General features: G+C 62.2%; 2 protein-coding genes across 4 annotated transcripts in view; both read right to left on the bottom strand.

The window, feature by feature from the left end:
• LOC128755509 (LIM zinc-binding domain-containing Nebulette-like) overlaps positions 1-725 on the bottom strand; it is a 19,240-nt gene extending 18,515 nt beyond the window's left edge. The window contains 1 exon segment of the mRNA XM_053859168.1: positions 544-725. Coding sequence (XP_053715143.1) covers positions 544-612 — 69 coding nt within the window. The 5' untranslated portion in view covers positions 613-725.
• A 2,414-nt stretch (positions 726-3,139) lies between these two features.
• The window catches only part of LOC128755484 (disco-interacting protein 2 homolog C-like), a 20,069-nt gene continuing 10,708 nt past the window's right edge, over positions 3,140-12,500 (bottom strand). For all 3 annotated transcript variants that reach the window (XM_053859074.1, XM_053859077.1, XM_053859075.1), the window contains exons 9-37: positions 12,147-12,344; positions 11,837-11,928; positions 11,521-11,631; positions 11,325-11,448; positions 11,150-11,259; positions 9,988-10,090; positions 9,868-9,932; positions 9,709-9,802; positions 9,503-9,622; positions 9,302-9,416; positions 8,632-8,771; positions 8,000-8,136; positions 7,732-7,940; positions 7,514-7,628; positions 7,252-7,453; positions 7,082-7,182; positions 6,940-7,020; positions 6,628-6,873; positions 6,461-6,572; positions 6,283-6,392; positions 6,087-6,217; positions 5,321-5,489; positions 5,085-5,255; positions 4,952-5,013; positions 4,743-4,800; positions 4,595-4,669; positions 4,353-4,527; positions 4,159-4,282; positions 3,140-4,092 (exon numbers count right to left, since the gene is read on the bottom strand). In XM_053859074.1, coding sequence (XP_053715049.1) covers positions 3,840-4,092; positions 4,159-4,282; positions 4,353-4,527; positions 4,595-4,669; positions 4,743-4,800; positions 4,952-5,013; positions 5,085-5,255; positions 5,321-5,489; positions 6,087-6,217; positions 6,283-6,392; positions 6,461-6,572; positions 6,628-6,873; positions 6,940-7,020; positions 7,082-7,182; positions 7,252-7,453; positions 7,514-7,628; positions 7,732-7,940; positions 8,000-8,136; positions 8,632-8,771; positions 9,302-9,416; positions 9,503-9,622; positions 9,709-9,802; positions 9,868-9,932; positions 9,988-10,090; positions 11,150-11,259; positions 11,325-11,448; positions 11,521-11,631; positions 11,837-11,928; positions 12,147-12,344 — 3,803 coding nt within the window. In that variant the 3' untranslated portion in view covers positions 3,140-3,839. The remainder of the gene's footprint in view (positions 4,093-4,158; positions 4,283-4,352; positions 4,528-4,594; positions 4,670-4,742; positions 4,801-4,951; positions 5,014-5,084; positions 5,256-5,320; positions 5,490-6,086; positions 6,218-6,282; positions 6,393-6,460; positions 6,573-6,627; positions 6,874-6,939; positions 7,021-7,081; positions 7,183-7,251; positions 7,454-7,513; positions 7,629-7,731; positions 7,941-7,999; positions 8,137-8,631; positions 8,772-9,301; positions 9,417-9,502; positions 9,623-9,708; positions 9,803-9,867; positions 9,933-9,987; positions 10,091-11,149; positions 11,260-11,324; positions 11,449-11,520; positions 11,632-11,836; positions 11,929-12,146; positions 12,345-12,500) is intronic.

Genomic DNA, 12,500 nt, shown 5'->3' with positions numbered 1-12,500 from the left:
GTGGACAGAGAGACAGGAGGTCAGAGAGACAGGGGGACAGAGAGACAGGTCAGTGAGACAGGAGGTCAGAGAGACAGGTGGTCAGAGAGACAGGTGGACAGAGAGACAGGAGGTCAGAGAGACAGGTGGACAGAGAGACAGGAGGTCAGAGAGACAGGGGGACAGTGTGTCTCACCACTGGCTCCAGGCTCCCGAGAGCCTCCACAGGACTTAGTCACTTGGACGTCAGTGTGTGGTGTGTGTGTGTGTGGTGTGTGACGGCGGAGTGTGGAGGTGTGTGTGCGAGTGTGTGGCAGGACCAAAGTGTGCGTGTCGCCCACGCGCTGTTGTGTCATCTGAGCCTCAGCACAGGCGGCAGATGAGCCTCGGAGCCGAGATGAATAATGGATCCTAGTTACACAACATGAACTGAACTGCGGCCCAAAGTCCACAGTTCCGGCGCCTTCTGGCCCCTTGGACCGGTCCGGCTCCGTCCCACACTGACCAGCATCACGCAGACGCGCGCGCGCGCGCACACACACACACACACAGGTGAGCGCTCACCTTGTCCAGGCAGCTGACCCTCTCGGTGGGGTAGACCACCTTCCCGCAGCGGGCGCACGGCGGGTTCATCCTCGGCACCGGAACCACAACCAGGAGCGGCGACTGCGAGTGGTGCAGCGGCCCGGGACACGTCGCTGCTGCTGCTGCCGCTGCTGCTGCTCGCGCCGAAGTGGGCTGCGGAGGGCGACAAGCTCACCAGGGTGAGGAGCAGCGGAGCCGGAAGCTCCTTCATAATAAAACAGTCGCCGTCGGCCGGAAGTGAGGACAACGGTGAAACGCTGGTCGAGGGCTCCCCCTGCTGGAGCTGACCAGCCGGTTCCGCCGCGAGAGACACGCTCTTGGCCTTTTCTCCTGTCGGCTGCGAACCACTCACCGAACACGATGCAGAGCAGTTTTTGGAGGTGGAACGAGGTGGACCAAGGTCAGCGGTGTAGAGACGGAGGGGTGACGAGTCTCACTGCCACCAGAAGGAGGCGCACGAACGCCTGAGCCACAGGCCCAGTGGTCAGGGGACGGTTGCCGTGGCAACAGCCCTGATCAAACAAGCTTCTTGATTGGAGATGATTGACAGCTAACTGTCCGTGTGAGGGGCCGAGGAGGGGCCACTCCTGCTGGGGACCACTCACACAGACATGCTGAGGCTCCTCTGACCTGCTGAGGCTCCTCTGACCTGCTGAGGCCCCTCTGACCTGCTGAGGCTCCTCTGACCAGCTGAGGCTCCTCAGACCTGCTGAGGCTCCTCTGACCTGCTGAGGCTCCTCTGACCAGCTGAGGTCGCCCCACCTGGCCTAAGGAGCTTCTCACCTTGCAGTGCACCTTCTCTGGAGGCGCCTCTGGACTCTGAGGTGCCACTGGTTCCGCCCATCTGAGTGGTCCGTCACCTGGTCCACGGGCTTCTTCTGTGGAGCATGTGGAGCCAGCCGGCAGAATGGGGCGCTGTCCCGGTTCCCTGCACTTGACTGCTGCATCAGGACACCTGCGACCGAGCGGGTTCTGAGGGGAGCCACGAGTGTGTGTGAGAGAGAGTGTGTTCTTGCACTTCTATCTTTGTGAGGACCTGTACCAGTTTCAGTCTTCAGAGTGTGAGCAGGTCCTCGCTTTGTCGCGGCTCATTTTGAGGGTGGTGGGCGAGGCTGGTCCTGGCTCAGGCAGGAAGACAGACGTGAGTGTGTCCAACTCAGCGTCAGGCCGGAGGACGGAGCTCCACCAGGTGTCTCTCTTCACTCACGCAGTGGCAGCTGTGGGAGCTCTGAGCCAGAGGAACTGGACACCGCTGCCTGCGTCCTGAATGGGATCAAGTCCCCGCCCCAGAAGCTTGGCCGCCACGGACGCCATGTTTGTTTCAGGGCCAAAGCTGGCGGTTATCCACATGTCGCGATTTGCGACACTCGCGTTTTCAGTTGGCTGTCTGACGCTGACGACAGGAGGAAAAACCGCGTACGTTGAAAACGTGAAACAGTTGTTTACAAAACGAACCAAAAGTCTTTTCATCGAATGAGCCACATGGCGACAGTGCTGCAGGAACTCCCGCGAGAACTGCACGCAGCGTGCACAGATCTTATGGAGAAAGACTGGCAGTTGTTGGCGCCAAAACATTTGCGAAGCAACTGTGTGCTTGTCTTGCATGACGACATGAAGGAAGGTGAACAGAAGTGTTGAGGAGACAGCGTGTGGTCAGGGAAGTCATCCTGGTTTATCACTGGCCAGGGTCTGAAGGAGGGAGTCCCGTCCTCATCCCTTCATCAGATCACCACCACAGAAGGAGAGGTGGGTCTGCAGCGGCTCCAGAAGCATAGCTCCAGTCAGAGCACGCGGCGCCACCCCTGCTGACCGCTGCATGTCAACCGGGAGGGGAGAGGCGCGCTCGGACTCCATTTCTTCACGCGCCCCTCCGGCTCACAACCTTCCACCCGCAGCTGGTTCTGCTGCGGGAGCGAGCCCGACTGTGTGTGGACTGCTCTTCAGATCCGTTCTTCTCCACCTGACCCTCGTCCAGACAGAACCGAGCCGCGGTTCCGACCCGCTCTCGGGGTCCAGGCTCAGCTCCGGCTGACGATTCGGAACTTCATCTCCTCAGTGTCAGGACGTCCCGGTCCTGAGACTGGTTTGTTGGAGCTTTCGCCAGTAAACGTGCCTCTCCTTCCCTCGTCAATACGAGCAGAGCCTCTGGACATTTAACGGTTCTTGTGGCCCGAAAACTCTCACGTGCTCTTTGATGGCAACACAGCAGTCTGAGAAAGAAAGCCAGCTCACTTCCTGATGTGGCATCAGAACAGAGCGCGCGTCTGGCCACACGGTCGGGGAGGACGAGGTCCAGCCATGAGAACCGGCCCGTGACCTTCTGCTCATGGCGGGCGCCACTGCTCCAACCTTTGCAGACGTGACTGAGAAGCACTTGCTTGTGTTCATGATGTTCACCACTGTGACGTGTTGGCTGACACTCGCCCTCTGGCCTCGCCATGTTTCCTGCTGGCCAACCACAACCTCGCCCTCGCCATGACAGGAACCCGACCTTCGGCCACTAGCGGATAGCGCCCTCGCATGGGGAGGATCACGTGACGCGAACTCGGGGACGGCGCAGTGACGAGTCAACGCAGCCAATCAGAGCGGTTTTATTGCACTGTAACCGTGACGTCGCCGTCTTTATAAAAGTGTCATCTCTTCTTTTGTCATGTGTACAAAACATCACACACTTGTACCGTACAAAATCAACACTATTTACACACGACGACACGTGGCGTCGGACCCGGAAGGATGACTGCAGCACGGTGAGCTGATATGGGGGGTGGAGGGGGGTGAGGGGGGGAGCCGGCTACAACCTCTCCGCTTGATTGACAGTTGGAAACTCTGCTTCCACTCCGCCGCGGGAACATTTCCGCCTCTTATTGCTACGTAAACTCTCTGACGCGGCGCCACGGCTCCCTGCAAGCGCCCCAATAAACTCTGATATAATAAGCATCTGATATTCACAGTCACTGCAACTTTGTGCTCCGATTTGGTCTCCGGTTTGCTGGGACGGTGGAAGGACTCGTTTGAAGGGTTGCGGCAGGGAGTCGGCCCGTCAACCCAGCCGACGACGCGCGCGCGCGCTGGCTGCAGAAAGCTGCATATGGGGGCGACCACCTCGCCGCGGCGCCTCCTCTCATATAGATTATGTTTATGTACAGTATTTATAGTGTTTACAGGAGTTTGGGGCGAGGAGTCGACCAGCTGATGGAGCGGCACGACACCACGTGAAGAGAGAGACGAGCGGAGACCACAGGAGGGACGCGGAGCCGCAGCGGCGCGCGCTCAGGCTACATGTTGTAGGCCACGTAGATGGGGTCCAGCTGGTCTTGGAGGAAACCGTCCCGCAGGTGCATGCGCTGCTTCTCGCCGCGGGAGTTGATGGGGATGACGCCGATGTCGGTGACCACCACCACACCCACGATCAGGTAGTGCTCCTCCAGCACCGCCTTGGTCACCATGGGAACCAGGTCCAGCGCCTCCTGCTCCGAGCCCTCCAGCTCCACCACCACCACCAGCAGGTTGGTCCAGGGGAAGACGGCGCTGCGAGGGGGGCGGGACAGGCCGTCAGCAGGGGGCGGCGCGCGAGCGCCGGCGTGTCTCACCCACCACTCCATGATGCTCTTGTGCGCTCGGATCACCGAGGTCTCGATGTCGATGGGGTGGTACCTCATGCCCCGCAGCTCCATGGCCTCCTCCAGCGCACCCACCACGAACAGCGCGTCGTGTCTCTCTGAAACGCACGTCAGGCCGCGGTGAGGGGGCGGGGGGGAGCAGGAAACAGGACAGGGAGCGCGGCTGACCTCCGTTGGCGTCCGTCAGCTCGGTCCGCCGCAGGAAGCCCAGGTAGCCGGTTCTAGCCCAGAGCGTCTGCGTGTCCCCGAAGCTGAGCCTGGAGTTGAAGTGGTCCGACTGCAGGACCTCCTCGCCGTAACCGCTGTAGTAGCCGCTGCCGTTGTGCGCGCTGTGGACCCAGATCTGCAGGGGGCGCAGCAGAGGTCAGAGGTCAGCAGCCACGAGGCCGCGCTTCCAGAAGGACAGCCACCTCTCCCAGGTGCGAGTCCCCCAGCGGGCCCTTGGTCTCCGGGTTGGCGATGATGATGCGGACGCCGGGCAGGATCTGCGGACACAGTCGCCACGGTAACCAAAGACAGCCTCCCTCACTCAGGTGTGTGTGTTCAAGGCCGGCTCACTTTTCCAGACTCCATCAGCGGAAGACTGTGAGGAGATCCTCGCTCCACCAGCCGGACCCTGCGGCACAGGTGGGAGGTCAGGCTCTGTCTGAGGAGCGCCTCGTCCTAGTGGGGACCCGGGGCCCTGTGTTTCGGGCCGGTCCTCACAAGGACAGGCGCGTGTATCTGTGTGTGTGTGTGTGCATGCGTGCGAGACAGAGAGAGGGCACCTGTCGTGCCGCAGCGCCCTCATGTCCACGTAGACGGTGGTGGGATCTGGACCAGAGGTTCCCTGTGCGGGCGAGGGTCAGACGGTCAGCTGACGTGACCCGGGCAGGCGGCCCGGCCGGCGCCACCTCTCACCTGCAGGCAGATGGCCAGGTTGACCCGGCAGCCGAAGGCGGTGCTGACCGAGCGCGGGTGGAGTCCCAGGTCTTTGAAGAGCTTGGAGAAGGAATGCGTGAGCGACATGCGCGGCCGCTCCTCCGCCACCACCACGCAGGCGCGGACCCGGGACAGGTCCAGACCACGAGCCTGGGACGGGGACACAGCGTGGGTCACGGCCGGCCGGTGGGCTGGGGGGGTGTGTGTCAGCTGACCTTCAGAGCCTCCGTCTGCAGTCCCAGTCCTTTGGTGCACAGCTCCATGACGCTGTAGGAGCAGAAGGTGTCGCGCACTCGCAGCTGGCTGACGGCCAGAAGCCACAGCGCCGGGTTGCTCTCCAGCTCCACCGGCGGGATCAGGACCGACTGGTGGCCCGAGTACACGCTGAGACACACGCACGCACCGTCAGAAGCAGGGCGGGCTCGGACCGGCATGCAGGCCGGTCCGAGCCCGCCCTGCTGGAGCCTGGAGGTGACCCGCCAGGTCCTCTCCTGCAGCAGGTTGACCTTTGACCCCCCTTTTGTTGCCAAGCTTTTCGTCTTCCTGCTGCTCACTGTCCGTCCGTCTGTCTGTCCATCAGTCCGTCTGTCCGTCCGTCCGTCTGTCTGTCCATCAGTCCATCCATCAGTCCGTCCATCTGTCTGTCCATCAGTCCGTCCATCAGTCCGTCCATCTGTCTGTCCATCAGTCTGTCCATCAGTCCGTCCATCAGTCCGTCCATCAGTCTGTCCATCAGTCCGTCCATCAGTCCATCAGTCCGTCCATCAGTCTGTCCATCAGTCCATCCATCAGTCCATCAGTCCGTCCATCTGTCTGTCCATCAGTCCATCCATCAGTCCATCAGTCCGTCCATCTGTCTGTCCATCAGTTCGTCCATCAGTCCGTCCGTCTGTCCATCAGTCCATCCATCAGTCCGTCCATCAGTCCGTCCGTCCATCGGTCCTGACTAACCCGGGTGGTGGATGAAGGGCCCAGACCCACCTGCAGAGGCACCAGAGGACGAAGCCCAGGCCGCAGTAGGGGTCCAGGCAGATGGCCACCTCTCTGGACGGGTACAGCTCGCACTGCAGCTTGACGGAGCGACAGAAGGCTCCCACGGCATTGTGGGACATCTAGGAGGAGCGGAGGGAGGCGGGTCAGGAGAGGGCGGCCGCTGCGCCGCGTGACCTCCACTGACCTGAACCCCGGCCAGCATCCCCGTGGTGGACACGCTGAAGTCCAGGTAGGCCAGGCCGTCCGGGTTGCTGGGCTTGTGCAGCGCCGGCGGCTTCTTCTTGGGCAGGTCGTCTGTCACACACACACGCACAGGCAGGTGACGGCGCGTCGGCCAGCGCGGCCGTGACGGCGGCTCCTACCCGTGTCCAGGACCGGCGGCCAGTTGCGGATGTCGACGGTGGCCGTGGCCTCTTTGGAGCGCAGCAGCTTGCAGATGAGGGCGGTGGTCATGACGCAGGCCGAGTGGCTGACCTGCGGCGGCACAGCACGTGAGGCCTGAGGACGGCAGGCGGCAGATCACACCCACCTCCACGATCATCTTGACGGTGGGCAGCGTGGTGGAGATGTTCTGAGGGTGCGGCGGCCGCACCGTGATGGGGACGCAGCCGGCGTACAGGCTGCCGTAGAAGGCGGCGATCAGGTCGATACCCGGCGGGTAGACCAGGGCCACGTGGTCTCCCTCCTGCAGGCCGGCCCGCTCCAGCAGCATGGCCGCCACGCGCTCCGCCCGCTTGTGCAGCTGCAGGCAGGTCAGCGAGCTGGACACCGCCCCCTGCAGGAGGCAGGACAGCGTCAGCACGCCGCGCCGAGCATGGCGCGGCGCCAGAGGGAGCCTCACCCTGGAGCTCAGCAGGGTGTAGAGCACGTGGTCCGGCGTGGTCTGGGCCCTCCACTGCAGGACCTCCGACAGGAAGAGGAACTAGAGAGAGGGGGCCGGGGTCAGTGACGGGGGAGGGGGCGTCCGCGGGGCGCCGGCTCACCTGGTCGTTGTCGTCCGTCTGACCCAGGTCTCGGCCGCTGGCCTGAGCGATCCTCTTTCCTGACACCAGGTTCCCGACCATGACGGAGGCGGGTCCGATCTCTGCGGGGCACAGCGCCGCGGGTCAGGCGGGTCAGGTGCCTCCCCCGCCGGGGGCCACGCGGCTCTCACCTGGCTGCTTCTGCCGAGGCTTGGGCAGGTTGGTGACGCAGGTGTGGGGGCACATGAGGACGTTACAGGGGTGCAGACCGCCCTCCAGGTACAGCTGCTTGATCTCAGACAGGTGGATCCCTCCCAGCGGCGTCTTGGGCAGGGTGTTGGCCGGGACCAGGGCCAGACAGAAGACGCCCACCCCGTGGATGCTGTCGATGGCCTAGGAGACAGGGCGGCGGGGTGAGAGGCGGCGGGCTCAGGGGCCCGGCCCGGGCTCTACCTGCAGGACTCGGCTCATCCACTGGAAGCTGTCCTCCTCCGTGGAGTCGGGCCGCTGCTCGGCCACCACCACGATCCTCTCGTCCCTCAGCACCGTCACTGAGAAGACGGCGATTCTGCCGGACGCAGACACAGAACCTGAAACCCTCTGAGCCGTCTCTGGGCTCCGTCCCCGGGCCGGGGACCAGAACCCGCCTGCCTGGGTTTGGAGCCGCTCACCTCCCTCTGTAGACGAACTTCATGGGCTCCACAGCCAGCGCCGTGGCCACGACATCGTCGGCGTTGTGCCGGCGACCGCTGACCATGATGAGTCCGTCCATCTTGCCGGTTATGAAGATGAGTCCACCCGGCCCGATGAAGCCCAGCAGGCCCGTCCGGACGAAGGCGTACTCGCTGACCAGGCCGCCGCCGGAGCTCACGGGGTACACCTGCGGGGAGCCAGGACTGGTCAGGTCAGAGGCCCGGCTGCGTCGGCGCCACGGCTCACCTCAAAGGTGTTCTTGGTCATCCCGGTGAGGCCGTAGTAGGAGGTGCCGCTGGCCAGCGAGCAGACGCACAGCTCCCCGATCTCGTCCGTCTGACACAGCTGCGGGACGCCCTCCGGCTTCACCACACACACCAGACCTGCGGCACACAGCACAGGTGACACGCCGCCACTGCAGACTCCCGACTGACTGACTGTTTTAGCTCGGGACAGCACGAGCCGCACCACTGATGGACAGCAGGTGGCGGACGTTGGCAGGGAAACCCGCCAGTGGAAGGCGACAGAGAGCAGCGTGGGTCCGGAGACAGAGGTGGGCGCCGTGATGACATCCAGTCAGGAACCATTGGCTCAGTCACAGGCTTCCTGTGTTGTGACGTGAAGGCCGCTCCATATGTGATGAGAGTGTGCTTCAGAAGGAAGCTGAGGCAAAGAATGTGCCGGAAACCCGAATAAAACCCGGCGACAGAGACTGTGATCAAACCCAAACCGTGGTGGAAAGCAAAGGAATAAATCCTGATCCAGTCTGAGTAACCAGCTGAGCGTCAGCGGCTCAGGACTGTCACAACCGGACCTTGGACTGAGCGCCAGCGCTCTCCGGTGGGTGGTGACCCAAGCGAGTGGTGAAGCTCACGCACCTCCCGGCGTCACGGTTCCCACGTCCTGCACCGTCAGCACCGACAGCCGCTCCTCCGTGTCCACCCGCACCACGCCGTAGCTCAGACCCTGCATGGACAGGACGCCGCGGCCCGGAGGCTGGCTGCTGTCCTCCACCGGCCTGGACACACACACACGCGCGCGCGCACGGATCAGCCAACATGTCTGCAGGGAGAGCTCTCCATCGCTGGAGGAACCTCTGGGTTGGTGTTTGCATGAAGGGACAGGCACTGAACCAGGCCCCTCATCCAAGGTGTTTCCTCACCGTCCACCACCACCGTGAATGAAGACATGGAAGGAAGTGTGTCATGGCTCAGACATGCTGGCCACTTGAGGTTCTTCTGAACAGCCTCCCTGGGCTTTGATGTCTGCTCCGCTCCTGACTCTGGCCAGGAGCTTCAGGATGGGGTCACCTGACTCCAGCCTGAAGGCTGGCATGAAGGCTTCATGCAGTCTTCAGTCTGGACCTGGCCTGCTCCTGCCCCCACTGTGGCCCTTGAGTGGTCAGTGTCAGACCTAAACCTCACCAGGATCCTTCTGTTCCCGAGGACCAGCGTTTGCTCGGTCGCTCTGGAGCAGAGAGTCCACCAGGGCCAGACCCACACCCTCATGAGGTGGTCTGGAAGCAGCAGAAATGAAGCGGGGGTTCACCTGCGGATGGCCACGGTCAGAGCCTCCGGCGAGCTGGCACACGGGCAGATGACCTCCGCTCGCAGCCCTTTGGTCTGGAACACGTTGAGGAAGGCATCGCAGGAGGAGATGGACCCTGACACACACACACACAGAGAGAGGGGGGTGGGGGGTGAGCGAGGGGCGCGTGAGGAAGGGAGGGGGCGCAGCGCAGCCACTCACAGGGATTGGAACCATCAGCCACCAGCAGCATCCTCAGGGAGCTCAGGTTGATGTCCTTCTGGTCCTTGTGGGCCACCAGAGCCCAGTGCATGTCCCGGGACTTGACGCAGGCCACCTTGGCTGCGCACACACACACACACACACACACACACTGGCACAGTGAGCCAGCAGCGGGCCGCAGGGCGGCGGCGGCGGCGGCGGCTGACCTTTGTACTGGCAGACCTTCTGGATCCAGGACAGCGGGTTGACCTTCATCAGCGAGTAGGGCACGCTGATCACGTGCATCATGTTCATCACGCTCTGCTCCACACACAGGCAGCGTCAGGCCACGCCCCCCCTCACCACAGGTGACGCGTGTGTCTCACCGTCAGGATGCCGTGCCACAAGCCCACGTCCTTCTTGAAGTCCAGGACGTTGACGATGGTCTCCGCTGCACACAGACAGGAGTCAGCCAGGGACGTGCACGGGCACGTGCACGGGCCTACCTTCGGTGTAGCAGCACGACTGGGTCAGACTCTGGCTGTGGGTCAGCAGGGCCATCCGGGTCACCGTGACGCCCAGAACACTTCCGTCTTTACAGGTCTTGTACTGCAACACACCACACGCTGTCAGCGCAGACTCCGGACCTCACAGGTTGAGCTCAGGCCGGGTGAGAGGCCAGTGGGCGGAGCTCGGCAGGGAAGATCCCGACGTGTCAGAGGAGTGAGGGTGCTAACGTTAGCCTGGATGCTAGCCCACTGCTGTTTGTTCAGGAGAAATCCAAACCTACTGTTGAACACCCATGTTGTATTGTTCATGTTGTGGGACACGGCGGAGCATGTGGCTCGCTGACGTGTGACACCAGAGAAAGTCAACAGAGGGAAGAGTGGTCCTGGCTACTGACATGTCCCTGTTGTCCTGTCCAACACTGTTGTGAAATCAAGTCCTGTGCTCTCCTGGACATCTCTCCACACTTCATCTTCCCACCTGGTTTCAAGTCAGCTCCGGAGCTCCCTGGGTTTGAAGAGGTCATGTGATCAAGTGGGGAACGGCCAGTGAGGAGGAGGACTCCAACTCTGACTCATTTGCTGGTCCCCACACCTGCCTGACGTGGTCCACCTGCCTGACGAGGTCCACCTGCCTGATGAGGTCCGAAACCAATATATATATATATATCACCAATATACACAATTCGTAGACCTCCCGCATCCGGTTCCAGACCCGGAATTTCCGGCAGACCGCATCAGGCAGGCGGACCGGGTCAGGCAGTGACAGCCCCGACTTCAGTCCAGTCCAGCCCTCCCATCAGGCCATTTTAAGAAATGTAACGGTGATTCCCATGATGCTCTGCAGCCCAGCCGACCAGTCGCTGCCTCCTCCCATCAGACCTTTGGCTGACAGAAGGGCTGAAGCTCTTTTGGTCCGCTGACCTGCTGTGGGGGCGGAGCCCTGCTGCAGCCATCAACCACTGCGATTGGTTGACTGGACTGCAAAGCATCATGGGACGTTTCAGTTATTGAGAGCGACACAGTTTCCGTCGTCACGTTGCAGCATCGCTGCGCAAAAGAGTGAAAACTCAACTGACTCCAGAACTGTTCACTCCCATGTCATTTCAGATTCAGTCCATAGACGTGTATCTATGTGTGCGTGTGCGTGTGCGCGCCTCACCTCGATGTACGCCGTGTCGTTGTTGGCGTCCTTGATGTGAGGGAACCAGTCCCGGGGAGGTTTGGACAGATGCTTGGACTCGGTGACGAACCACAGCAACTTGGGCCAACCTGTAGGAGAGAGGGCGGCGTGTGAGCCGGGGCGTGGGGCCGGCGGCGGCCCGGGGCGGCCTGACCTTTGAACTGCGGGATCTCCCCGGTGGCGCTCTTGGGCAGCCCCTTGTGACAGGCGTCGCTGGTCAGAGCCACGGTGACGCCGCAGCTGCCCAGCAGGAAGCCGATCTGCTGACTGCCGGCGTCCTGCGGGAGGACACGGTGTTGGAGAAGCCTGAGTTGGGCTGGACAGCAGGGGGCGCCGGGAGCCGACCTCACCTTCCGACTGAGCGGCACCTCGATGGGGACCGGAACCACCTCAGCCAGCAGGCAGCCATAGAAGGCGACCATGAAGGCCACAGGGTCGTTGTTGGGGAACACCAGCGCCACCTGCAGGAGGAGACCAGATGGTGAGGGAGGAGAGCATGCTCTCAGAGAGGAGCCCCACAGAGACCTGCTGCCACTCAGCACTCTTCATTGGCTCTTCTGGTCGACAACATCAACCATCGGACCTGGACCTGATCGGGACCAGGACCTGGATCCACACCCAGACCCGGACCAGGCCTGCTCCAGACCAGCTGGTGAAAGGACTCACCCGGTCTCCCGGTCGCACCATGGGCTCCTGCTTGCTGCCCAGCTTGTGGAGGATGTTGTAGGCCAGTTTGATGCTGCGAGACCACAGCTTCCCTGCAGGGGGCAGCGCACACACACACACAGTCTGAGGGAACGCAGCTGTGACGTCAACAGTGACATCACTGAAAAGACAGACTGGCGCCGTAACATTAGGACCACCTTGGCCTCTCCCGCTGGCTGGACTGCACCTGTGCCAGGAGGTCACCCTGAGAGCCAGGTGGGTGGAGCCAGGGGGTGGTCATGTTCTGGCACGGACAGAGCAGGTGAGCTACCGTAGGTGAGCACGTAGAGCGGCTTCCCCGCCGTGTCCAGGCTGGTCAGGCACGGCGCCTTGGGGCTGATGGTCCCCCAGCGCTGCAGCGCCGCCTCCAGGGAGGGAGGCCAGTTGGTGACCACGCCCAGCGGCTCGCCGCGCACCGTCAGCATCTCTGCTCCCTCTGGACGTGGCTGGTTCGGGTCGGGCTGTTGGACTGAGGCACAGGAGGAGGAGGTCCTCGTCACCTTCGTCGCCTTTGTCATTATCTTCATCATCATCATCATCATCATCACCATCATCATCATCATCACCATCATCACCATCATCATCATCATCATCATCATCATCATCATCACCATCATCATCATCA

This window comes from Synchiropus splendidus, chromosome 3 (assembly GCF_027744825.2).
Source record: "Synchiropus splendidus isolate RoL2022-P1 chromosome 3, RoL_Sspl_1.0, whole genome shotgun sequence".
Lineage (NCBI taxonomy): Eukaryota > Metazoa > Chordata > Actinopteri > Syngnathiformes > Callionymidae > Synchiropus > Synchiropus splendidus.
The sequence above is the reverse complement of the archived record's forward strand: the minus strand, read 5'-3'. Positions and strand labels throughout refer to the sequence as shown.